The following is a 27,528-nucleotide window of genomic DNA, read 5'->3' as shown; positions in this document are numbered from 1 at the left end:
TATTGTTTTAACGAGTTATTCAAGAGATCTTTAATGGGCTATATTGTCTCAAGCTACAAACAGCCTTCTATCAGGAAGGTACAAATGTCATGAATACATCACTGTACTGCTTTATTGTAGTTCACAAATAGACATATTACATTTAATATTTCCACAACTAATAACAAAAATCAAAAATTTCAAGTTTTTACATTGTAAAAGGATAATTAGGACATATAAAAATAAAACATCATTTTATAAAAAATTTATACAATTCTTCTTTTTTTGCAATAACAAAAAACACAATAAAATTTGTTTTTCTTACAAAACATATAAGTCTTTTTTTTTCTTTTACCAATTTCACACTTTTATTGTTCTTTCACACTAGTCATTGGGAATCGATTAGTGTTTGGTTTATAACTAAGGCACTGATTTACATTACACATTACAATTATTTGTTGTTTTTTGTTTGTTACCTTTGGACTAAAATCCAGTCTTAAGGTATTTTAAAAACAATTTACAGTTAAAAATTTATTATACAAGTCATCTGTTCCTTAAACTAGGCACTTAATAAAAAATATAATAAATTAATTAAATATTTTTCAATCAGTCGATAAGTCTTAGGCTAGCCATAACTTTGCCCTTCCATAGTGGCAACATCTGATTATCGTCAGTGATTTCTTCTTGGATGCCGGTTGATGGAGATTCATCAAATTCAGTAGTAAAAAAATACCTGTTACAAACGTTACATGTTATAGATAAGCTGGTAAAGGATTTTTTTTGTTTAATTAATAACCATGTTATTTAATCTAAAAACAAATGTCTCACTCTAAAAAAACTGTTACCTGTAATGTCCTTTCTTTGGCATACATTCAATAAACTGTTTTAATGTGATTGGATGTCCGGCTATTCTTTTCCTGAATGGGAATTCTTCATCATTGAAATTGTACACAACAGTAGTGGTGGTTGGGGGTGCAGTTATTGTACTAGATGTTGACGGTGTAGCTGATTCTTCTGCAGGTAGTCCACGGCCAGATGATGAAGAAGAAGTCCTAAATATTATTAAATTCTGATGTAAAATACTAAATAGTCCATTTTATGTGTGAAATATTTATAATTATTCCAAACAACAGCCCTTTTCATTAACAGACATAAAAAATTATAGTTTACCTCTGTTTGTGATTCTTCTTCGTCATTTGGTCATTGAGTCTACGCCCAGCTTCTATCAACTGATTGTCTGTATTTGGGAAAGGAGGTGGTGGCATATTAGGGTCGGCAACAAATGGCTGCTTGGGCATGTGATTTGTCCAGGAGCCACTACTACCACAATCTACGTTACCGCAATCTAAAGAAAAAATCAATGCATATTATAAATGTAAATAAAAAAAATAAAAATTATTAAAATACCGTGGGAAGAGGCTTTTGCAGTCGTGGTATTAGCGGACGCGGTACACCAACTAAAAGCTGGACCTGAGTCAGCGAGTGCATCACCAGCACACATTGGACTTTCTTGAAGCCATACCATACAACGATTGGTCGACCTGCTATAATAGAGATAAAACAAATTAATTATTTTTTCTGTCAGTGAATATACAATACCAATTACTAATGCACACAGATGAGTTAAAATTAAAATTAAATTAAAATATAAAATAAAAACAAACTTACTCCTCTCTTGTCTTGTTAGCATTGGTAGGCAATTGTGATTGTCCTGATACAACACTGATTCCACTGTCAGTCATTGTACGTCGGCTACCCCAGGTGTGACGTCCTAAACCTTATCATTAAATTGAATATATCAGTATTAATTATTTAATTATATTTCAATATATGCATACTTGACACTCTGAGCTCTGGATTTGGAACAAAATTTTGATAATCTGGGATAGATCGACTCTTTGGCACATGGCGGCTGGGTTCAGAACTGTCTGCTGTAAAGTCAGTGTAATTGCCACTATCGTATCCAGATGCCCGATTATCCTGATAATATTTAAAAATTTGTTTAATATACATATAATGTTATTGTATGACCAAGAGAAAAACAAACATACTTTGTCTCTGCGTTTGGACAAATTAGGATTAGCTGCTGCCAAATAAGTACTGGCAAATTGTTGAACAGGCCGATTGACTTTGCCTGACCCTTGTCGCCTGTGTAACGATTGTTCAGGTGATTTAGGAGGCGATTTAAAGTATTTTTGTACATGTTGATCTAAATGTATAATAAATGGAAGTTAGAAAATAATAAGAAAGATAGATAATAAGAAAAAACAAGGATGTATACTATCTTAAATAAGAGTAACCTCGGTTGGTGACTGATGTTTATGTGATCTGTCAAGACTATATTTAATAATTAGTTTTCATTTATTTTTGTAGTTAGCTTTCATTTCTAACAATTGGCTGTGACCGAAAAATTGCTTATCATGTTTATAAAGCAAAATTTAATCTAGGCGATTGATATAAGAATAATGTGACTCTCTTGAGAGTGCAACTTGGCTAGTTAGTCATTGAAATTGCCTTACACAGAAGCTGGCCAACCCGAGGTTACTGTCATTTGACATAGAGTATAGGTTATTTAAGATGTAAAAATACAAATTTACACAAGGTAGTTGATTATTGTTTAGTTAGTCATAAATTATAAACACAATGTTTTAATGATTTAAATGTTAATAAAATATGCTTGTGATTAGTATATATCTTTATTATTTAATGCAATGTTAACATTTGATTCAATAAACACACCTAATATTTCATCGTCACTGCCATCAGGTAACTTTAAAGATGCTCTAAACATTTCATCTAACATTTTAGGATCATCAATTTTGCCAGATTCACTGTCGAATTTAAGCTGAAATTAAAATATATATATATATAACAGTTCAACACAGTTAACAAAAAAAATTATTCAGCTCACAAACCTCTGAGAGATTTTTAATCATTTTATTATCCCACTTTTCTTCAATATCACGTTCCACTTTTATTTTTTCTAACTTTTCAGTGAGTATAGAAGCAAACATCTTTGGTTCCATTGCTGGTTTCTAAAAACATATTTGGATTGTTAAGAATAATGAAAGATCAATACACAAACATTACTTACATTGCACTGGGGTTCTCTCATTGTACGGGGAATGATTGTAGCAGTCATTGAACCCTCAACATTCCTTCGAGCATATTTTTGCACTTCTTTCATTTCTAATTGAGCACTTTTTTTGGCTATTATTTTTGGATCACGAATCTCAGCCAATTGCCTAATAAATTAATTTTAATTAAAGCTTTTGTTTTTGTTGACATTTTTGTACTTACATGATTTCTTGTCGTAAGTAGAAGCAAAATTTCAAAATGACAAAACTTACCTTCTTAAACAATCTGTAGAAACAGACGCCTCACTAAGACTAGCCAAATCACTGTCCTGAGCTGAAGTTGGATTGTAAGATATGTGCGTAGCTCTAGGTTTTGTGCCCCACCAGGATTGGTGATAAGGGGTACTGGGATTTGGGTTGTAGATGCCCATTTTTGAAGTCTTTGCTCTACAATTGATTACCAAGCACAAAAAAAAAAAACAATGCAAATACAATACAATAACCAAAAATAAAATGCATAACTATAAATGATATATTTAACAGTAAGCATAATTACTAAATACCATTTATTAAATAACAAGCAAAATGTGTTTAAATGTTCCATTTTAACAATTTGTGTAAAAAAATTTAATGTTAAAGTATACTTTTTTTTACTACTATTAAAGACTCATTTCTTGACTAATAAATTTTAATAATTAAACACTCAAAAAATAATGATACTTAAAGCATCTTTAATTCACATGCAAAAATGTTTAAATAATAAAATATATATTACCTCTGTAAAAACTCTCCTTTTTCCAGATGAGACCGTTGTTTTTGGGACATGTGCAAAAGGGACTGGGTTAATTTCATGGGAAAGTCTTTAGATTGCTTAAGTTCATGACTGGACAATTCAGCATCTTCTTTAAGAGTTAACAAAGTTTGACTACGATCTGGAGGTGCTTGATATCTTGAGGGCACCACTTTTTCTTCAGTGTCTGGTATATGGTTCACTACTTTACCATCATAAAAACTAAAACAAATAAAAAATACATAAATAAGTTTTTAAGTATATAAGAATGATAATAATTGAGCAATAATAAAATATGAGCTTACTCAATGCCACAATTCAGTGACCGAATATAAGAGATATAGGTATCAGATTGTAGGAATGCCGGATACAATGTATCATTTAGAAATTTTTCCACTTGTACAAGGGCTTCGTCAAACAGATTTTTAGGAAGAGCTGTTTTGTTGGCAATGGATACTTTAACCCTCTGCATGACGTGCCTTCGACATTCTTCATCTACACCTAAGTCTGCTTTTAGGAACAGTTTTCTAAAAAAAAACCCCAAAAGATGTTACATGAATTTCGTAACTACCATTAAATAAAAATATATTCATATTATTATAACGTCAAGAATTTACTTGTAAATAATAGAACGTAGTTTATCAGCTTTTTGGTCAGTGTGACCATATAGCCCTTGGCACGCTAACCAAAACTCAAGAACCTTGCTGCATTGCTGTCCTTGTCCAGATTCTTCTTCCAGCTTCAAGTTTTGCCGGAAAAGATTTACACCGTTAGGATCAGCTAACAAGCAATCTAAGTTACGGGCCCATAACATGGGCCCAGAGTTTTGGCCATCATTTGGGGATAACGATCCCCGATCACCACTATCACCGTCGGCTTGTTCGTAGTCGTGGCGTGCACCACATCCAGCTGAAAATATTGATACTTTTCTAATGAATGCACATTTATTTATTTATTAAAACATTATTATTAATTCCTTACCATGTTCCTGAATGCTGCATGCACGGCATTTGGAACCAGCCATTAATAATTCGGTTTGTGTTTTGCGACATCTTACACATTTGTTTTCTTTAAAATTGAAATATTAAAAAAATATATATAAGTTAAGTTTAAATACATAATAAATTTAATTATAAGATAGCTTCAAAACACAATAAACTCACCAAAACTGTTTTTGAATTTTTGACCTAAACATGCGTTGTCCTCAGACGATCGCTCAGACTCTTCTCCCGGTAATACTTTTGGTCTGGCGGAGTCAATTAGTATATTATTATTCATCATAACCGTGGGTATGGAGCTATTGGTGTCACGCTCCTTACTACCTCTGTTACAGGCATTTCGAAATAGATCTGAAACATAAAAATGGAATTGTTCATGATATAGTTTTTATTCTTTGTTTGCATTATTATTATTACTATTATTATTATTACTAAACAAGGGTTAATGAAAACAAAATGGCCGCTTAGTAGTAGCTTAACTGTTGTATTAAATAGTTTCAACATAATATACTCAATAAAAAATCTCAATTGCCTATTTTAAATGATATGTTATGTCAAAACAAAATAATATAATGATTTTTATGAACGTTTCAAGCAAAAAAAAATGAATATTAAAGAATTACAAGTTCATAAGGTATTATTACCGGTTTTCAACAAACATTAGTTATGATAAGCCAACTGAATAGAATAAACAAGGAAAAATATGAAGGTAAAACTATCCTACACAATACATACCACAATCCATTCTGTATGGTTTATTATTTATATTTTTAAGGTAAAAATAATAATACTAAAAATATGATATGGGTAAGCTGCGCACAACAGAACCGGACTCAAGTAGTTGTCGATCGATGAAGCGGTAGTACGCAGAATTAACGCATGTTATGGTACCGCTGTATAACAACCACCCGGATAATCGATAGCGAATACAGTTCCGATTGGAGAACGGGGAACAATAAGTCATAAAAATATGATATGTGCCAGAAGTAGGGTCTTTTTATTGTACAATAGGATATTCTAAAATTATGATTTTTTGGATCAATTCATATGTCTATCAATATCTAATAAGTGGCAGCAGTCCTGGTACAGCTTCTCTTAACCTTAAATTGTTGAGATAGGTATACATATTTTTTTTATTGACAGGGACCTTTTTGAAAAAATATGGAATTACTCCAAACAATGAGATATTATATATTGGTATTTAATAGTAAACAAATGGTATACTTCAATACTTGTAAACAGCTGAAACTAAACACAAGGAACTGATTTAAAAAAAAAATAATGCATTGATAGTATTAACAGTAAATATTTTTTGTTAAAAACAAAAATAGATGTACCAGGTAAGTATTTAAATTATTAATAAACATAAAATAACATTTAATTATGTTGATAAATAATTAAATTAATCAACATTTGTGTTAATATTTCTACAAAATGCAAAATATAAATAGTATTTATTTATCATTGAAAATGTATTAATCCTATGCAAATGGATAACTGTTATTGTATATTCATTTTCACAATAATTTATGTTTTTAAATTTAGGAAAACATTGAAACTATGATGAATGTTATAGTTTATAATTATTCAAAAGATATATAATCAACTTTTAATTTAAACAGTAAAAGTAATCATTATTAATTATTAATATAGCAATTATAATTATTTTGTTATTACAACTAGAGAATTTAAGAGGAAATGAAACTTTAGCCCTGTTGATATCTAAATATTATTCAGAAGTAAAATTGCAAATCATGAATTAAAATATAATAATGATAAATTATAAGTAATGAAACACAATAGGTTATAGTAAGATAAGATAAAGGAATTATTCTAAATAAAACTAGATCAATTATTTGGCTAGGTAATCTAACATATTAACTAATTAAGTAGTTAATAAATTGTCGAAAGGTTTTTTTAATAAGAAAAAGAAACAATTTAAATAGTGTAATTCATGATACTGAAAATAATGATAAATATGAATATATTAATTTAGTAATATTATATAGTGTAATAGTTGGAATAAGTTTAAAAAAATACTTATTTATTATAGCGAACCGGCAATTTACAGCACCAGAATACATATAAAACTATTAAGTACTATATTTAAGACCCAAAATATACCAAAACTATTATAGCCATTTCAACGAGCGATAAAAATTACGTTTTACCTCTAAGTCATTTAAAACAATAATACGTATACATAAGTTGGTTGGGGCGGTGGGATCAGTGTTCTTAAAATCGCGAAGCAGTGAGAAAAATGAAAACAATTAAATTGCCTTTCGAAAATCGCATAAAACAACTTGGATAACGATATTTTCTTTGAGAGGGTTATCTTACCAACTAATACAATATTATAATATATTTTTTTTTCACTCAAGAAAGACGTTTACAGCGGTGTAACGCCACTGCATTAGATATATTAACCAATATACGATTATAATACTGCTACCATGCTGCTGCCAAGCAAGTACGAAGTTGGAGGTTAATATAATAACACCGATTTGCGATTACCTACTCTGTACCAAGTACATAATATAATACCTGCACAATACACTCGCCAGGAAATTACCACGAGATCGAATTGAAATAAAATTTTAGATGGTTGAGTAAAAAAATTCTCAAAAAAAATAAAAACAACATAATATTATAACGACAATTTTGTCAATAGGAAAACGGGCGCAATGAAGTAACGAAAAACGATCGCTTCCCGCAACCGATGATTTTCGCTGATAGTGGTGAGAGGGGAGGGAGGGGCGCGTGTAATAATAATAATAATAATAATAATAATAGGAGACGTTCGATCAAACTATGAGCAGTGAGCACACATATCATAATAATATTAAAATACATATTAATATATTATTTTTACAATGCGACGAAGTACCGGCAGATATCGGCAGCTATATTGCTGTATAAGTTTTTGGTTTTTTTTTCTTTCGCGTATTCCGGATTCCCAAGGTCGGCGTCGTATGATGGAAAGGCGGGGGGAAAAGGACGAAAAAAAATATGAAACGCAGCCGTCCGCGGCTCGAGATAAAAACATAATATATATCATACACCTGTACACGCGTTGTATTACTATATATTATTCCTTACATTTATATATATGTATATATATTATATATATATACACGAGCGTCCCGACGAGATTTTTACAACAATTCACTCTACCGTGAAGCGTAACCGCCTCGGGGCACTCGGCCACATGTAATTATTGCACCGGTTGCCTTATACCGCCGCCTCGGCCACCGCACTCCACCACTGGTCCACCGGCGCAGAACCGGTCGGCCTCTTTGACGCCGGGCTGCGACGCCGACGCCGCGCCGCCAGTTCGTGTTCATTACAAAATTACACTCTCCCTTCACCCCGATTTTCGCTCGCCTCGACGCTAGGCACACACATAAAGTTATATATTTTTTTTCCTCTCTCGGTCTCTTCGTTGGCGCGCGGCTCGTAGGTTTTTGATTTTTATATATATTTTTATTATTAATTTATTATACACTCGCTGCGGCGCGGCGTGCAGGTGTGTGTTTTCTCCGCGCGCCGTTTGATTCCCTAAACTTTTTTACTCGTATACATTTCCCAAACCCCAACCCCTCCCCGAGCCATTAACTCCTTCTGTAAGTGTGTGTGTGTGTGCGCGCGCGCGCTAGCGCACGGCCGACATATTATTATATTGTATACATAAATACGAATATATTATATTATAATAATATACACGAAAACCGTATTAGGTATAGGATAGATATATACCGCGATGGCGGTAAAGTGTGCAGGCGTGTTATGTACCTATAATACAATATTATATTATCACATAAGATGCCGACGAAATAGGAATAGAGTGTAAAACCCAACCGGGTTTACACGCACATGCCCGCTAATGACAATGTATTACGATGCGTTATGGTATAACAACAATATATTATAATACGTATATTACATTATGTATGATATCTGACCTTTTGTCCGAACGATAATCCATAATCGTATGTGATAAATCGGTAACGGATCGGACGATTTTACGTTATTTCTCTATATATCATATAAAACCATTCGTATGTACAATAAAGTTTAACCTGCAAGTGCAGTAAACCGAAATTTTACTTAGACACAGTCAACAGTATATTATATCATTAGCGAGCAGATAGACGGTTAAATAAATAAAAAGTAAAAAAACATCAAAGGCCCCGGAGTAAATGGATTCCGGTTCTTTCGTTTGTATGTTTTTTTTAGATACTTCTTTACTTCTTTTATTAACCGTGTATCGAATTAGCAGCAATTCGAAAGTTAAAGATAAATCGCCGACCGAGATGAAATAAAAGATTTCTTTTGGGAAATATACATCTAGTATATTCATTATATTATTATATTGAAAATTCTATTAACTCACTGGAGACGATGGTATACGGGTCAAACAAATAAAGATGTTGACCACTGGATCCTATTATATCATACAATATATATATATTGTATATACTGTTTTTATTTATTTATTTTTTTAAGAACGAAATACTCGATCGAATTAAAGAACCTATTCAGAAAGAAAATATATAGGTTCATATCGGTTACTTCTGTTCTTTAAAAAGGGATTGACATTTTACAAAAGATTCATACACTCGACTACATTTTTTTTTTGTTTGTTTGTTTTTGTGTCTGTGTACAGCATAACTAGTCGAAATAATGCTTCAATTTCAAACTTTGGGGGTGGTTTTCTATGTAAAAATGAATATCCTTGGTGCATTATAGCTCAAAAGTAAACATTTTCCAATAGTTTTCAAAAAAATCGAGAAAAACGAAAAAAAATGACAGAAAAACGGGATTTTTTTCACAAAACCAGTTTTATTTATTTTCATATAACGAATTCAATCAATCAATCTGTAGAATGTTAAATTAAATTTTATAATAAAAAAATTAGAAAGTATAAATCATTGAGTTAATACAAGTCTGATACATGATAAATGTTAAAATTTATTATTGTTATTGATTGTACTAATTGTACTTGAGAATATCTGAATATATATAATTATACGATTGTATATTATTTTTTTATGTATCTATTATATATTGGTCCATATTACTTATAAAACTTATAATTTATAAGTTTACAGGTATAATATATTAATAATAGAGCAATAAATAGAAAAAAAAAGAATTACGAATTTGGTTTTATTTTAATATGCTAACTTTTCAATCACATCATATTCACATATTTAATACATAATATCGAGCATAATATGCACATTGGCACTATAACTTAATTTGGATATTATTACATTGTGTTTTCACTAGTCAGACTAATAGAATACTACGCAAGGATATGAAAAAATCTAGGAAAATTACATTGAATCCATGTATCTATATGTATATAATCTATATACTATAATATTTATTATATATCATATATTTATTATCCGATTACAGGCAATAAAATTGGTATTAAATATATTTTCCTTACGAAGCATGAAATATAATTTCACCGATATATAACGAAAAGAAATATATATATATATAAGCGACAAAGTCTCTTCTCGTGTGATGTTCATAGACTGGAAAATGCACTTCTATTCAATTCCCCGCCCAATGCTGCAATCGGCACTGAAGAAAGGAGTCTGAACGAATATTGCATTGAAAACCGCAATGGGATGAAAACGAAATCGAATCATCCGGTTTGCGTCTAACGTATGCTTTCGGAAATTTAATTTTTTCCTTCCTCTACTCCACACTCGGCTCTAACAAAATTGTTTTACTTTTTTTTTAAATGTGTATTTCACTCCAAAAAGTCCACGCAATTGTATGTTTTGATTTTTTTTTCTTCATCTTATTTGCGCACACAGTTTTATATAATACCAATAAGCACAGTCTGTTGGCCACGAGGCATTCTTTTATATTATACAATAAGTTATTGGAGTTTTTCCTTTTGAACCTGAAGCAAAACGCGTATACACAAAGTTATACTTTGAAATTTAATGAATATAGTATATACTATATAAAGATTTCAAAAGTACCTAGGTATAATATTTTTAATAAAACTTATTATTATAAATAAAATAAAGTTAAAACGTGAAAGTTTTCTGTTTCCTAATTTATTGACAGAGTATATAATAAAATTTATAGATTTTATAAGTAACTAACTATTATTAGTTACTATCGAGAAACAATTACACGATAATAAGTGATAATTTTCTTTTACTATACATCTAAAAATCAGATAATAAAAATGTTTGTAAAAAAATACCGAAAAAGTTCCTTTGCTGGTCTCTAGTGTATTGAAATTTAAATTTAGAGATACTTATGAGTAACAACAATAAAATTCGAATGTCATATTTACGAAAAACGATTTTGAGCGAAAACGCCCTGCAGCCTCTATCGCTAAGGGTTTTCAATTTTTTTTTTAATAGATATAAGCGGGGCTCGTAAGTTTATGCACTAAAACTGGCAAAACATACGTTGAAATATGCCTTAAAAAGTTCAGATGCAGTTATATGCACTAAAAATATGCAGGTTAAAAAATATATATAAATTATTTTTATCATCAGATAAGACTATTTCATATTTTCATATAACATGTTTTCACTCATTGCTTAATGCAGGCATAAACACTAATTATTAGCGTATTATTTTTTAACAATTTTACGTTGCAACAATTCCCATTTATTTTATACAGAGTAAAAATAAAATGTATAGCATTTTTCATCAAATTTTAGTTAAAAGTGTGTTAATTGTCCCCAATAAAATAAAATTGTCCCCAACTTCACATTCTTAACCATGGTGCCTCGGAATGAATTTGTATGTCACCTATCATAAAATACGACTTAACGATATTGATATGCGAATTCACGAGCTAACGAGCACTGGGTATTACTGTACAAATAGGTACCTACATAATGTTGAACTAGTTTTTGCCAAAATATCGGATATAGTATTCCGTATACAACAATTATTGTTTATATTTTTTAACTTATAAGTACAAATGTATAGACTTATGGATACGTCTGCAGATGTATTGTACCTAGTAGCAGGTTACTGTGGTATAATTGTAAATCTTTAGTATAATGGTTTAAAATTGGTCACAATCATTATTTTTCATTTTCGTTAAACTTAAAAACTTTGCTTATGTATTTTTGAAGTTTTAACTACTGTTACCTGATAAAATTTATTTTATCGAAAACAGGCGTTACGTAAATATTTCCGTTTTTCTAAGTTAGTTTTTCCCAATCATTACCAAAAGTACTGTGAATCTTCTATTTTTGATCATCAAGAGCACAAACTAGATCTAAATTGGTACCAGAAACCACTCTTGAAAATTGACAATTTAAGCATTTTGTGTGCTCCAAAACGGAATGACATAAGACACAAACACACGTTGTTGTAAAACAAATATATCATATGCTTCTGTATAGTAAATATATTCATAGCAAAGCTTATAAGTTTAAACTTAAAAGTTAATAGCTGAGTTAGGTAACAATTAAAAAAAAAGTTTAGATCATTATAAATTAATTTAAGTATACTAATAGTCTAAATAGTAATAGTAGTGTAGGTGCTATCATATTAAGTCATACCTATAATGGCTAATACTATTAATTACTTTTAGAAATTACAAGTATTACAAAGATAAAAACGGCAAACTGACGAATATTGATTCAAGAAAACCATTAATGACCAAATTCAAATGAATAATATAGGTACCAAGTCTAAGCCAATTTATAATTATACATACATTTTTTTACTCTTCCTTAATTTGTCTTGTACAAGTAAAAGTTTCAGCAGTTAAATAAATCTACTCGGATTTTTCAGTGTTTTCTATAAATATTATTGTAAGTATGATTATTGCATGGTTAATTACGATAATTAAATCTTTACTAAAAATATGAATAGTTAGATTTTTGTAAACAAATAATAATAAGCAGGAAATATGTTCTACTGTTTTCTATTGCCTATTGGTTATTTAGTGACGTCTTAAGAATCTTCCATGCAAAAGTCTATAGAAATTTCCTAAATAGAAGTAATAACAAAGTAGGGTTTGGTTATATAAAATTATATTATTACAATAATATATTATCTATACGAACGAGTTCAACGTTTCACGACGTTTCATGTTACACCGTCATTGATGAAATATTTAAATTGAGAAGGAGTTCTCTCCCAACAACTAAACGCGTCGTAGAGTACTATTAACATTAAGTCAGTCATCAACGGATCTGGTGACAAAACCGGTAGTATGGTAGTACACTATCTCGTAACACAGACAACGAAAAACACGTACGTTTCCGACCGTCTATAATTTCCATTTACTTCGTCAAACAGTATGTATCGGAGTATAATATAATATATAAGACGTCAGTCACAAATCCCATCTGCGTATGAATACGTGTGTGCGCAGTCCTTTTGTTGCCGGAGGCCAGGTCAAGATACATAATATAGGTACAATTACAAATGTGTCACTAACAAGATATAGAGGACAATCCCAGAAAAAACTTATGTCATGAGCGGTGTAAGTGAGGGAGGGAAGAAAAATACTTCGGTATATAGATTGTATTCCGACTTCTTCGGTTCGATTAGTCGTCCAAGATAATGGCGGTACAGACACAAAGCTCTCTTTGTCGGTGAAAGAGACTGCGTCTACAATGCGAGGGCACTTGAACGTTTTTTTTTTATTGTTTATTTATTTTTTTTTACAAAAACGGCCGGATCCGATTAGAAGGGAAAAATGTAGGAAATAAATCGTATATATTTTTTACTGCTTGTGTGTATATGTTTGTGTATAAACGATAGCATACATATAAATGTATATATATATTTACAGCGTACAGACTTAATAGAGCCTCGAGACGGGATGCCAATGACACAAACAACGGCCTGCCAGTGGAAAACCACTCCTCTGTAGGGTAATCTACCCCCCTGAGGTGGAATGGATTGGTACTTAAATCCAAACCCGTTTAGGAAAAGAATGTGCAAGCGCGCACCTGGGTATAAGAAATGAATGAAAAAAAAACAGCCAAATGAAAATATTTAACCAACAGTCGTCACGCGGGCAAAACTCATCAGTAAAGGTAATATATATACTCTTCACGACAATTAATAGTACTATTACTTTCAAAATAGTATTACTAATCATAATAAAGATAATATAAATAATAAAAAGTAGGTAAAAAAAACCCAAAATATGCACCAATTTATTTTTTACGGGGAAGAAATATTAAAAATGCATAATATTTTACATACTATATAACATTTACAACTATTATCTTTTGGTTTTTTTTCAAATCTTTGAAGATCAAATTGTATTATATACAGTGAATTTATGCAAGAATTAACTTAATATTTCAGTTGGATGACCTTGCAATAGAGAGAAATAGGGTGTAAAGGAAGTATCAAATATATATTTTTTTAAATAATACCTATCATAATACATTTTTTACTGTAGATTCTAATTTATAATGTTCGTACCGATATTAAGTGTTTTTCTAATGACGACATTTACGAAAACCACTGTTCCTATCAAATCTGTAACCATGTATAATAAATACTAAAGATATTCAAGGACTGCGAATTATTATTCTGAAATTGCTAAATAATGTTCACTGAAAAGACGTAGATATAAACACATTTTGGATGTGTGAATTCTTATAATGTTTATTATTATTATCTAATGTTACAAATATGAAAGTATCAAATTAAATTAAATTATAAACACTAGAAAGTATTAAAAACAAATAAATAGCCAAGTAGATAATTCGTAAACGTACACTTCTAACAATGTAAATTTTAAATTATCTCAAAATGTGTATTTCAGTATACATTCTGTTACACCTTCTCTCAAAATCCAATTTCAATCCAATTCCATTTAGTTTAAAAACTTTGTGATACGCATCTTGAGCATGAACACACTGTATTTATGATACATTCTATTAAAAGTATTAGTTAAAATTTCCAAATAAAAAAGGTAATAAATTAAAATAATAGAACAATCAACAAACTATAAATTCAAATAATATTTAAATCAATTGTTTTGAATTTTATATTTAATACTATTAAAAAATCACTAAATTATTTGTAATAAAAACTAATTAGTTTAAATTTGTTAAGAATGTCATTGTACCTATCTAGAACAGACGCAAAATTAAATTACAATAATTGTTGTAAATCAAATAAATCAATCGGGTTTTATATCCATTTATTGTGATGACTATATTTCTAAAAAAAAAATTAAACAAAATTTTAAGTTATCTATAGAATGTTTCATATTTTTAAACAGCGTACATTTAAAATATTAAATGATAATTTCTTCTTTATTTAAAAATATAAACTTATTATTTATTTGTAATTATTCAAATATGATTTTTAACTGTCAGAAGACTAAGACAGTGTAAAATATATCAGTATGCAAGAAACTTTACATTAATTGAACGAAATATTCAAGTAGCCTTTACAATATATAATACCAAAACTATTTAAAAATTAATATGTATTTTAAATTATTGAAACATATCGTTTTAAATTTCTATATATAATTATAAAAGTACAATAATCCTCTTAATAAACTATTAGTTAGATATACCTAGTTAAAAAAAAATATTAAAAACTATTAAGATAATACGTACCACGAAAAACACGTAGCGTGATAGAGCATAATTTATAAACTTCTAACATTGTCATAATACGTAAATGAACAAACACAGCGAAATCGTATTTATTTAAGATTCACGCAGGGAGGGCAAAACCGTGTCGTCAACATGAGCGGGCGAGACAGAATGCTGAAAGTCATCGGTAAGGACTGCGACAAAGGGTCTTTTTCTTTCGCACTTTAAGTTCTCTCCACCCCCGGCGCAGCACTGTCACGACTGAAATTGATGCTCCTCCAACTCCACGCACAAAAGCTGAAGAGTTGTTTTACGAATCAGAAAACAACGATATTAAATAATATAAAGCTTTGGCGTGTCCTAGATTAAATATTACACAAAAGGATCAAAAAGGACTTGCTATCCTTTGACAGCCATACTGTATACTAGGAAGAACTGCAGCAACGCGTCGTGTTAAAGATTAATAAAAACTCGAAAACGAAAACGCGACAGAGTTTAATGAAAACGAAATGTCAACTCGGGAGGTGTAAAGAGGAAAAAAGAAGCATAGGAGTCAAAGGGAGTTCAAATGTCAAAGGGACTTTAGTTTTTGTGTTTGAAGATTCATTTTATTTTTTAACGCCGTATACACATGATAAATGATATAAATGAAAATAACGTCATTGTGAGAATCAAAATTGAAGCTCGACAAACGTCAAATACAAGTAATTTACAGAATAACTTTGTAATGTCTTTATGTGTTTGTATGTAATGTTTCATAATATCAACAGAAATGTAATATTTCAGACAATACCTACCTACCTACCTATTTGTATTAAATAAATAATATATCAGACTTAACTTGTACAGTAAAAATATAAATACAAATAGTGAACATTTGAGTATCCGAACTTAGAATCGGTATCAAATTAAATTACGTCAACCTTTGATCTATTCAAGGCCTAACTATTATAAATACTAACCACATTAAAACCTATAGTTCTCTAATTGTGTAATATAACTAAAATGTTTATACTGAAATAGCCCAAAAGGTATAATATTATTATGACTTATGAATATTCATTAAAAATTATAACAGAGTGTTATATCGAGTTATTTCTTACATGCTCTTTCATTAGCTCTTTCGGTATCTAAAATTGGATTTTATACATAGAAACGATTCAAGTAAATCTAATAATTAAAAATTATTCATTGATTTCATTGTATTTTTTGGTATATACAATAATATGAATAATTAATAGTATATAGAATATTATTAATACCATATAATGATTAATAGTAGTTATAATTTTAATCAAATAGTGCATTGATATACGTATACGTATATATTATAATTTAAACTTATAATTTTTTTTATAAAAATGGGAAATTAAGAAACACAAAAAAATTCAAAATTTATGTAACTGCCTTTTAATTTTAATTTTAAATATTATTCAAATATCGTCTTACTTGTAGTATATTCCTATACTGCAAAGAAAATATACCAAAAAATATTTCTTTATATATATATTATATATAGGCTTTTATAATATGTTGTCTATTTAGAACATTGGCATTTAAAAAACGTAGGTAAGTTGACTGGATATAATTTCCGATAAAGAATGGACAAAACAATATATGTATAGGGACGCCAACCAGTATACATATAGATGGTTATCGGCGTTTAAATTTTTTTTCGCTATGGACATCACGGACAGACCAGTTATGTCGGTGCCGTCTATTTCTCTTTCATTTTATGTATCTGTGTTGTGCATGTAGTTTTTTCCCCATTTTTCTCCTCTCGCAATAATAATCTGACAAGAATGCACACCAGGTATTATGTGCGTTAGATACGGTCCCACCCAGTATTCCTTCCTTCACAAACAACATTTCTATACCCGGAGTTAACTGCGTGTTTTCTTCTGTGTGCTCGTCTGGAGGTCTGGACTATGGCGACGCCTTCCTTCGATCTCTTTGCCGCTTAGGACAGACAATATTATTCTAACTGTAAAAATGTCCCTTCCTCCTCTTTCCTTCGATTTCTTATTCAGACGATAAAATCATACTCACACAATTTTATTAGATACTAAATACTGGAACATGTTCATGTATCTATCATGTAGGTTGCTGTGATGTGAAATAATTTTTTTTTTGTATTTACGATTTATTCAACGATTTATATAATACATTATGTTGTGTAATTCAGTTGTATGTATTACAATAATCAAACGATAAACAATTTACTCACAATAAGTTGTAATAAATAAGTACTTAGTTAATACATTTTTAAAAGAATCTGAATACTGGCTTTCAAAAATTATTATTCCTGATTCATTTACAAGGATTTGAAGAATTTTAATCATTTCAAATTATTTATATTTTTAAAAATGAAATAAATTTGATGAATTTATGATAATTGATTATAATTACAACTTAAAAGTAATTTGTTAATAGTTTTGACATTGATAATTGTAGATAAATAATATTATCAAGCAATACTATAATCTCTTGATCTCTTCCAAAAATATGAAAGAATAATACAATTATAAATAACAAAATACAAAATCTGTAAACAGCTGTATTACGTAAAATTATATAGTATGGCTATTTTGAAAAATAATCTCACTTTTAACACGCACCCAGAAAACGTGCATTTAAAAATGGACCTCGCTGTTGACCTTAACCTATAAATTGCAGTGCCAAATTGTTCAGTTCATCGCCTGCTAAGATTTATGACGTTTTAATATCTCTCCACTCCCTTTCTAATGTCAATAAACGGAATACTACGGGGTCACATAATAAGGCATATTTGATAATCAATAATTATTATTAAGAGGACACTACACCCGCATGTGTTGCCTCCGCTTACAAAATATGTATAACATATAAAAAACTGTTTTGCGCGGAGTATAATCATAAGTATTCTACCCCTGAGGGGTGTGGTGATATTAAGAGGCTACTACACACAAATTTGTTGTCTCCATCTTACAAGTGCATAACATAGCAAATTTACACTCTGTACTCGTAGATCATTTTTAGCTCCGTTAGTTTAAAAATTAAAGTGAATCGATGACCTTATGAAACTTGATGTTAAGAACATTATCTGTGTTTGTATTTAAGTTTTTACTATAATTTAGTTTTTAAGTGAGTTATGAGCATTTTTAATTTACCTTTTTTTTGTGTACGCATAATAACTTCCAACAAAATTGAACAATCGAAAAAACCAACACACAAACACAGATAATATTCTTAACATCAAGTATTCAAGTTTAATAATAGGTAAATTTATTCTAATTTTTAAACTAACGTAGTTAAACATGACTTGCTAAGCGTAAATTTGCCATATTACGCACTTGTAAGACGGAAACAACAAATATATGTGTAGCGTCCTCTAAGACTCTGCATTTATATACATTATCTATAAAATATCGTTTTTATTATTTAGATATCACTCATACGAAAAAAATTCTTACTATTTCAAATCCATTATTTTTGTATTTTTCAAACTTGAAAATTTGTAAATTTTCGATATCTCAAAAATAAAACAATATTTCTCAAAAAGTTCTCTTTTTTATGTGATGATTTTTTTTTTTATATAATGACTGTATAGTAGTATTATCGTTTCTTTCTCGAGTAAAACAACTATTCTATGATTTACACTTATAAGAAGGAGTCAACACATATGTGAGTAGCGTCATCCTTTTAAGACGAGAAAATCGAACAAAATTAACATACGCCGTATTAAGATTGGTCACTACCTACCAGCGGTTAGTAGTACTCATTAAGTATATACCGGAAATGGCATTATGCGCACCGCAACACGAAACAAAAAATTCAATATGTGCGTTGTGACCTAAGTTCGTAGACAAAATTATCTGATATTATAATGTACCTACATAAATTGAACAATGCTTATATCAATATACATAATACGCGTTTGGGCATTGAACCATTGCAGTTTTGTCTTCACAGAAAACATTATTTATTTTATTTCAACAAAAACTGTTCTTTTACAAATTCACGACCAATAGGCTATAATGATGGCAACTAGACATATAAGTAATACATTGTTTATAAGTACTTTGTACCAAGTATAATAACATTGTCAATGATCATTATTAACGCATAATCTATAGGAGGTACTGCTAGGTAACAACATTTTACTAATAGTTATTTACATAGACGTAGGTAATAAACATAATATAATATATTTTATTTATAAGGCTTTTCATACCACAACTTCATAGTATAGTAACGGCCCACAGGACAAACTCACATCGCCCATTAGACACCAAACCGAACAGCTAGCACCACCTCATGTACACAAATGATATAATATTGTTTCGTAAAACGTTTGCATCATCGAAACAGCCGCGGCAAACCGTTTGTAGAGGTCGAAAAAAAATTAAGTGTACTTACACACATAAGGAAAAAAAACTAGTCACGGTCGGTAATTCGAACATTAGGAGCGGCTAATATTTATGCCCGTGGTGAGTGTGTATGTGTGACGTAGGACACGTTATTTATTTATTTATTGGCCGACGTCTTTTCGCCCTATAAAAACTCATGGGCAATGGTAACGACGAGTATTATACAGATGGGTTAGTACTACAGTCAACTCGCTTTTCCATTTCTCTGGGCCGACCACCCCTGCACTATCGGCCCTCGTCGTCGTTTGTCCGAGATAAGAGACTTGTTTTACGTTACTATATTATTATAGCGACGTAGCGTCAACAAAACGAAATAAACAATAGAACGGACGTGAACATTTGCATAATATTACGATTTATATTTTTATAATACGTATTGGTAAAATAATACTTAAATTTATTATACATATATTATAGAATATAATATAGATTAGGAGACATGCCTCAAATGTACGTTTTGTCGAATTTTACAACGTCCAATAAAAAAAACGAGTCGAGTAGAAAATCAAAATCAAAAATCCGTTACACGCGACCTAACTACCGCCGCCGCCTCCTCCTCCTAATGGTTCGTCTCGCCACCACTCGTCCGGCCGCGCTCACGTCTGCAAGCGGCGGCGCTATTTAAAAACGATTTTTAAAAAGGGGTAATTACACACGAACGTGTGGCGCAATGGAAAGACTTCGCGCGCGCTTGGTGGAAGACGCGTCGTAAAAGACGGCGGCGAGTCCGTCGACCGCGGCACACCGTCCACCACAGGCAGTGGCCCCGCCGCGGCTTATAATATTATATTATACGGCGAGAAGACGTACTGTGCAGTGCAGCAGGCCCGTCGTCGTATCCACCTCGCGACGGGTCCTCTGTAATTACGAGATAATGATGACGACGACTGCGTTTGTGTATTGGGACTTATTAAAGCGAGAAAGAATATTACGTGAACGGGCGGCGGCGGTGCAGCCCGCGGGGTTATATACGTATACGTGTCGGTCACAGATCAAAGCAATCGCCACACAATGGCCCGAGGGGCGAGAGCGAGCGGTTGAGTGGCGGTGGTGGACGAGAGAGAAACCGGCGCGCGAGCGAGACGGGGGACGCGTTGAATCGCTACGCGCAAACGGCCACCAGTAGAGATGCCACATGTTCGAACTACGAGTGCAGTGCGTCTCAAATTGTCCCGTCTACTCGGACGAGAAAAAAACTGATATTAATATCGTATAAACATAATTATAATATTATGTACATCGCAGCTGATATAATACCATAATAATAATTTAGAGCTCAAGAGCTATCTGGATATCTTTCCACTGCGATGAGTACGACAGTCGTTTAATATTACAATTTACAATCGTGGTCCTAGTGGAAGAGGGAGTATTAAACTTTGTAGTGTTGACGAATGGTGAGCATTTTGTTTGAGTTTTTATTCAAACACACAAATAAATATGAACATGAACGACATGGCATATTCATCGATCAACATAATTAACACCTATAACAAATTTCACGACTCACATGTTAAAAAATGTGTAGAGTTCTAGATTGTTGAATGCAAAATATCACAGTAAAACAAAGTTCCAATAGTCAGTTATGCTTTTCTACATTTCAATATTCTAATGCAAAACAAAAATTAATTGGATTTGATGAAAAATATGCATAACACCATAATTGTATTTGTATAGGTACTACTATCAACTTATAAACGCATTCTGAAAATTTTAACAATAAAAAAAATGTTATAGATAAGTATTAAAATATTACACCTATTCATAATTAATTCGTATTCAAATGAACAAGCTATACACGAATTTATGTTGAATCCATTACCTAGTCATTGAGAATAAAGATCACTTCATTGTTGGTTTCACATTCAACCGAAGTTTTACAATCATTTTCATGATTCGTCTAAAAAGTAAATTACAACTTTTTAATATTTACAGCTTTCAGAATATTAAATCTACTGTTAAAAATTATGTACGTTATACTAAAACTAATGATTCACTTACAAAATTAATACTGAGATTATAAAGAAACTAATATTTTATTCAATTTCGTGAGATATAATTACTTTTAATTAGATACTTATTTTTCTTTGATATTTCTCCTTTTACACTATAAATATAAATAGATGTACCTAACATCAAAATGGAAATAAAATCAAACCCCTATTCTCATTGTGATTATAATTTTTTCATTTATAATGCCTTCTCATTACAGTTATGTTTACAAAAGTTAGGTAATTGTAAACACTCAAAAATAAAAAAAATAAAACCATGCTACTTAGTTGTTGCAAATCTGCCAAATTGTGTACTTGAGGGGAACCTTTCAAATATTAAAGAAAAAAACCGTTTGAACTGGAGCCAATTTTTTTGTATAAAAATTGAAACCAATTCAACATCATTATATTTCACAAAAAATAAATACCTAAATAAAAAACAAAACAAGAATGGACAAGGTTTCTAAAAATAAACATAAAACGAAGTCTTTTACCTTATTATGTCGTATCTATCAATTTCTGAACATAAGTGTATGGGTCTTCAAAGTTTATCACTTTCCTTTGATGTAACGAAGGCCAAAGACTTTTAAATCAAGTACCGACCAACACGTAAGCTAGAATAAAAGAGGGAAAATGAAGAGGTTTCTAGACATCACAAAAACAGGTGACTGTACAATAAAATATCGAAACTTTCAAAAAGCAACCACTTAAACTTTTTTAATAAATAACTCCACAAAAGACCTTTGACAACAAAGTTATTAATATTTTTCATTCCTTTATTTTTTAGATTTTACAATATATAATTAATAATAATAAAAACGTGTGGCTGTGGAAATACTCAAGAGGAAAAGTTTCTTTTGATGTGAAGTAGCCCCAGATCAAAGGCAAAACAAGGTTTGATAAATTTGGAGAGACAATTCTTTTTTTTTTCTCTCTTTGAAATCAAATCATGTGACCAATCACGTTTCACACACTGTTGCCTTTCAGTTTTCCAACTTTCTATGGGTGTCAACACAGTATCATAATTCATAAGTGCTATATTTTTCTGTATTCTGTATACTTAGTTCATAACACAATCTTTTAAAGACATAATTTTTAACAGGGATTCCAAAAAAAAAAAAACTATAGGTAAATGTTAAATCAATTTTAATTTAGCATACCTAAATGACTTGAATCTTTAATAACTTAAAAAATCTAAATTAATAATAGTAGGGTTACTGTGTTTACATAAAAAAATACAATTATGCCCTAATTTAAATGTTTTAATTCAATTTTAATCTTAGTTTATTGGCTTATAGTTAAAGTAGCAGCTTTGATCTCTAATATAAATTTTAAGTTAATATTCAAATTACAATATATTCTTTTTTCAGTTTCAAATCATTTCAAAGAATGTTTATTACAAATTAACGACTACTAATAGGTAACAATATATTTTGTAATCAACTAATTATAAAATTTTAAAAAAAAATGTCTAATTATCATTTTACTCAAATGATTAATTTAAAAAGTACAACCACAAATAAATTTTCTTAGAAAAACTCTATGAAAAACTTGAGTCAGACTTCTGAACTTAACACTTACAGAAATGATACACCGGAACAAATGAAAATTTAAAGAAAAGAGCAACAAACTTAAGCATACGTGGAAGTTTAGAGAACCTAGAGTGTAGCTCAGGTGAAGGCACTCAGTTGACGGAACATCTAATATAAGAAAATATTCAATGCAATATTACGGCCTACAATTATGTATACTGTTAAATATGAACTATTTTCATTTAAACTAGATGATATAAATGAAAGACAGCACAGGAAATGATAGTCGCATGAGCGATGGGCCCACACATTTTTTTATTTACACTATGCTATGAATCGAACCAATGACTGAGCACAAAATGCTCATCAGTGGAATAGCGTCACTCCGACCTCAAACACATAACTCAAGAATACAGAATAGGTAATAAAAAACAAAATTAAAGTGGTTTTAAAAATAATAAAATATTTTTTACATTTTAAGTGTTATTTAAAAGACATCGTAAATCACAATAAGAAGGTACCTATTTAATAAAACTATAAAATAATTATAACTAATGAAAAAATTTCAAAAAAAATTGCAGTATAAATTTTCATAGGTAGCTCCTAGATCAGAGCCAAAATCTACATTGTTCAAAAATAGGTTCGGAACATAACTAATTTTAAATTTCTTAGGTGCAACAGTTAAGTATACGAAAAAATGATGTAAAGTTTTTATAAATTGTTGTTGAGAAACCAACATTTAGATATATTAATTTATCACAAAGATACTAAGTATCATACATTACTTTTGGGAAATAGGTAGTTAGGTACTATAGCTCGAACTATAAGTATAAACCTAAATTCTATTTTGAAAATATTTTTGTACATAATTTGATCGATAGAGGTAAATCACTTTAGCTATTTTCTATCAATGTATAGAATTATTATATTTATAATTATTATACATATTTAAAGACTTCTCTTGCTTTAAAATTCAACTAACATTAAATTAAAACTTTGCAATACATTTTATATTTAGGATAAAATTAAGGTGAAACTTTTTACATTCATCCAATATATTTTGTTAACTATCTAGTAGATACCAAGACTTAGGTTAGGTCCTAGATACATACTTTTCAATTAGTTGTTTATTCTTATTTAGTTGAACTTTAACCTTTATAATTATTAAGTTTGTTTTGCAACAACACAACAGGTTATGTATAAAACTGCACATTACACAGTAAGTCATACTTGGGTATGTGCACTACTAACTTAAAAACAGAATCTAAACAAACTTATTGATGAAAAACAAAATTATTTTAAGTAGGAATACATATAAATTATATGAGTAAAAATTATGGAAATAACATTGACTTACACACCAACATAAATGCAAGGATTTTATATGAATAACTCATTAACCTATCCGAACCTATCTATAGGTACTTGTTAAAGTATCAAAAAAAATTTTATTTAGGTATTTTAGAATTTAACTACAATAAAATGTTTGAGGTATCCAGATATGAAAGTGTAATTTTTAAATGGTAATGTAGTAGTGTATCAACATACTTTTACTGAATACCAATGTACACAACATAATGATAATCATTACTAAGATATTACCTTATAATCGAGCTTTAATTGATAGGCATAGATACCTAGACAGTACTATTAAAGAAATAATTCAATGAATAACTAATATTCTTTGGTCATCTTTAATATTTGAATGTCTACTAGTATTATAATAAAATTTAACTTATTCAACACCTATAGGTTAGGTTAGGTTAATAATTATATTCTAGAGATATTTTAATACATTCAACACGGTAAAAAATGTAAATGTACCCTTAAAGATGCAGATCCATGAAGGTGGATAGATAAATACCAATACAATTGAATAAAGTCAATGTTTTTAGAACGAAATAGGTGTATTACATACTATATAGGTAGTAAGTTGGTATATTATAATATCTAGTTCTAACTCATTTAAACTTATATACTTCATGATTGTAAAATGTTGAATTTTGTTATTAAAATTATCTTGAAAATTATTGCTATGCTAATTTATCAATCTGTAAATGTGTTTTGTTGTGTTTGTTCGGTTACTAACTAGTTTATAAACAGTTAGTGGTTTAAACAGCAAACCAAAAAAGTTTAAAGCGTTGTTTGTAGACCTTCAAAGGAAACAACAAACGTACAAAACACTTGCGCAAGATCAAAAGACCATATATAAAAGGGTTTACTTTCACTAAAACATTATCTTGGTAAATAGTATAATGCGTATAACCTCAGCCGCTGAGTGACCAACACAAGGACCAACATATAGTCAAATGGACGTTAAAGTAGCCAATGTTTGTACACACTGCAAGTGTTGATGTGTATCGATGGGGGGTAGGTATAACATAATCGAAACCCATTTAAATCGGATTAATTATCACGGAAGAACAGGTCGCAAAGGGAGCAGAGGCATTTGTATAAGTATGATATTCATTGTTAACAAATAAAATAAATGCATTGCGTGTTTTGTATAGTTTTATACACACACACATATAAATATATATATATATATATACATATGAAAAGGGCTTTGGGGAGACTTCAAAGGGATTTTAATATTATAAACACAACTGATGGGGGGCTGGGATTCGGTAGCGTGTAGGGTGGTGGCAGTGGTGCTGGCGGCGCGGCGCGGGAGGGTGTCGAGTTAAACGGCAAAACGCGCACCACCACATCAAAGCAGAATCGGAAAGCCTTTGACGAAGAACACTCACCTCCACTGTCAGACGGGCCTTTGATGTTGTACACGCGGAATCGTCGTCACGTTTATTGCCGCCGAGTCGCGTAGAAACGTGCCGGAAATCCGATGACACTCGTGCGCGACGACGATACCGTCGCGGGACATGTTGCGCACGACCAACGATGTCACAGGACGAAAAACGGCACAAGACCGGCGGAGTTGGATGTAAAATATAATAACATACAATTTATCAAATTAAATATCAAAACAATTAAATAAAACCGACGGATTCGGCGGCGGCGGACCAGACCGGACTGGACGGACACTGACGGACGGACGGACGGAATTCCTGATGATCAGTAGCCTGGGCCGCGGCAGTGTGCGTCGGAGTTTTTTTCCTTCTCGATTTTTTCCTCTCTTTTATTTTTTCTTCTTTCCCCTTATACGACGACCGTGTGCGTGCGTATCGCGCTCATGTGCGTGCGTGTGCGCGCGGCTAATGTGTCATGTGTGATGTGCCGCCGCCGCCGCTTGCGTAGTAGTTTGTTACAACGCTGTGAACGAGAATGGATGAGGGGGAGTGGCGATCCGTCACGGCCGGACGGGTGGCGGGGGCAGTCGCCGATCGAGCGGTGCGCGCGGTACATGCGGACGAGATTTTCGAACGCACCCGCCACCGACGCGCGGCCAACACCACCACGAACGTCGTGTGGCGGGGATACCGGCGGCCCGCACCGCCACCTGTGGGACAACGGCGAAACGTCCGTCGGCATTCCAACTATGGGCCGACCGTTAGCGGTTTGAAAATGAACGAAAAAAATTATGTTTTATCATCGTACCGGTCGGCACTCGGCATAATAATATGAACATATTGAACATAGTGTACCCATTATTTGCCCTCCCGAACAATACCCGCACCGTTTCGAAACTGGTTTCGCGGCCAAAATTCGGGACGCCGGTGCCGGTGGTGCAACACGACTGCGTTTACCGCGACCGGAGTCTGAGCACGTTATAATATTATTTTGAAAACGAGCGCACGGTGGTGCCTCTTCGAATCGTCGTTCGTCTGCAGCTCAGCTACCCCCTGTCGCTTTGCCGTGCGCACGTAACACGATGATTATAATAATATTGCAGTCGCCATATTATTATTATTATTATTATTATTTATTACACATTTAGTTTATTGCATGCAGCCGCCGATCGCCATTCTCATTATTTCTCTTTCGTCGACGATGATTCGATATAATATTGTCGTCATTTATTTTGTTTCTTTTTTTCATCGTTGCCGACTCGGATATTTCGATATTATATTATGATAATATATTATCATGAAGCTATCTACCAGCTTCCGGCCCGTTCGTGTCGAATGTCGATGGGCCGAGAAATGGACACACGTTATACTTTACTACAGTTCAGACGTTCAGCATTACGCTGCACTATACTTTGATAACATACC

The 27,528-nt window shown here is 31.3% G+C and overlaps 1 protein-coding gene across 4 annotated transcripts; it reads right to left on the bottom strand.

Moving 5' to 3' along the window:
* Positions 1-90: 90 nt before the first annotated feature.
* Positions 91-26,519, bottom strand: Axn (protein axin). 4 transcript variants are annotated; one of them, XM_015514604.2, is made up of 17 exons: positions 26,107-26,519; positions 5,010-5,195; positions 4,828-4,914; positions 4,464-4,755; positions 4,152-4,373; positions 3,832-4,068; positions 3,330-3,503; positions 3,074-3,224; positions 2,895-3,014; positions 2,719-2,824; positions 2,031-2,188; positions 1,818-1,959; positions 1,648-1,756; positions 1,387-1,523; positions 1,150-1,324; positions 825-1,031; positions 91-712 (listed from the first exon to the last, which is right to left on the bottom strand). In XM_015514604.2, exons 2-17 carry the CDS (start codon positions 5,125-5,127, stop codon positions 586-588), a joined length of 2,562 nt encoding a protein of 853 aa, XP_015370090.1. In that variant the 5' UTR covers positions 5,128-5,195; positions 26,107-26,519; the 3' UTR covers positions 91-585. The 4 variants fall into 4 exon arrangements, with proteins under 4 accessions (XP_015370090.1, XP_089074385.1, XP_089074386.1 ...); XM_089218259.1 differs by lacking the exon at positions 26,107-26,519 and adding an exon at positions 15,449-15,518; XM_089218260.1 differs by lacking the exon at positions 26,107-26,519 and adding an exon at positions 5,580-5,604.
* Between the last annotated feature and the right edge of the window lie 1,009 nt (positions 26,520-27,528).

Source organism: Diuraphis noxia, unplaced genomic scaffold (genome assembly GCF_037042655.1).
Source record: "Diuraphis noxia isolate RWA-SAM2 unplaced genomic scaffold, SU_Dnox_SAM2 contig0002, whole genome shotgun sequence".
Lineage (NCBI taxonomy): Eukaryota > Metazoa > Arthropoda > Insecta > Hemiptera > Aphididae > Diuraphis > Diuraphis noxia.
The sequence above is the reverse complement of the archived record's forward strand: the minus strand, read 5'-3'. Positions and strand labels throughout refer to the sequence as shown.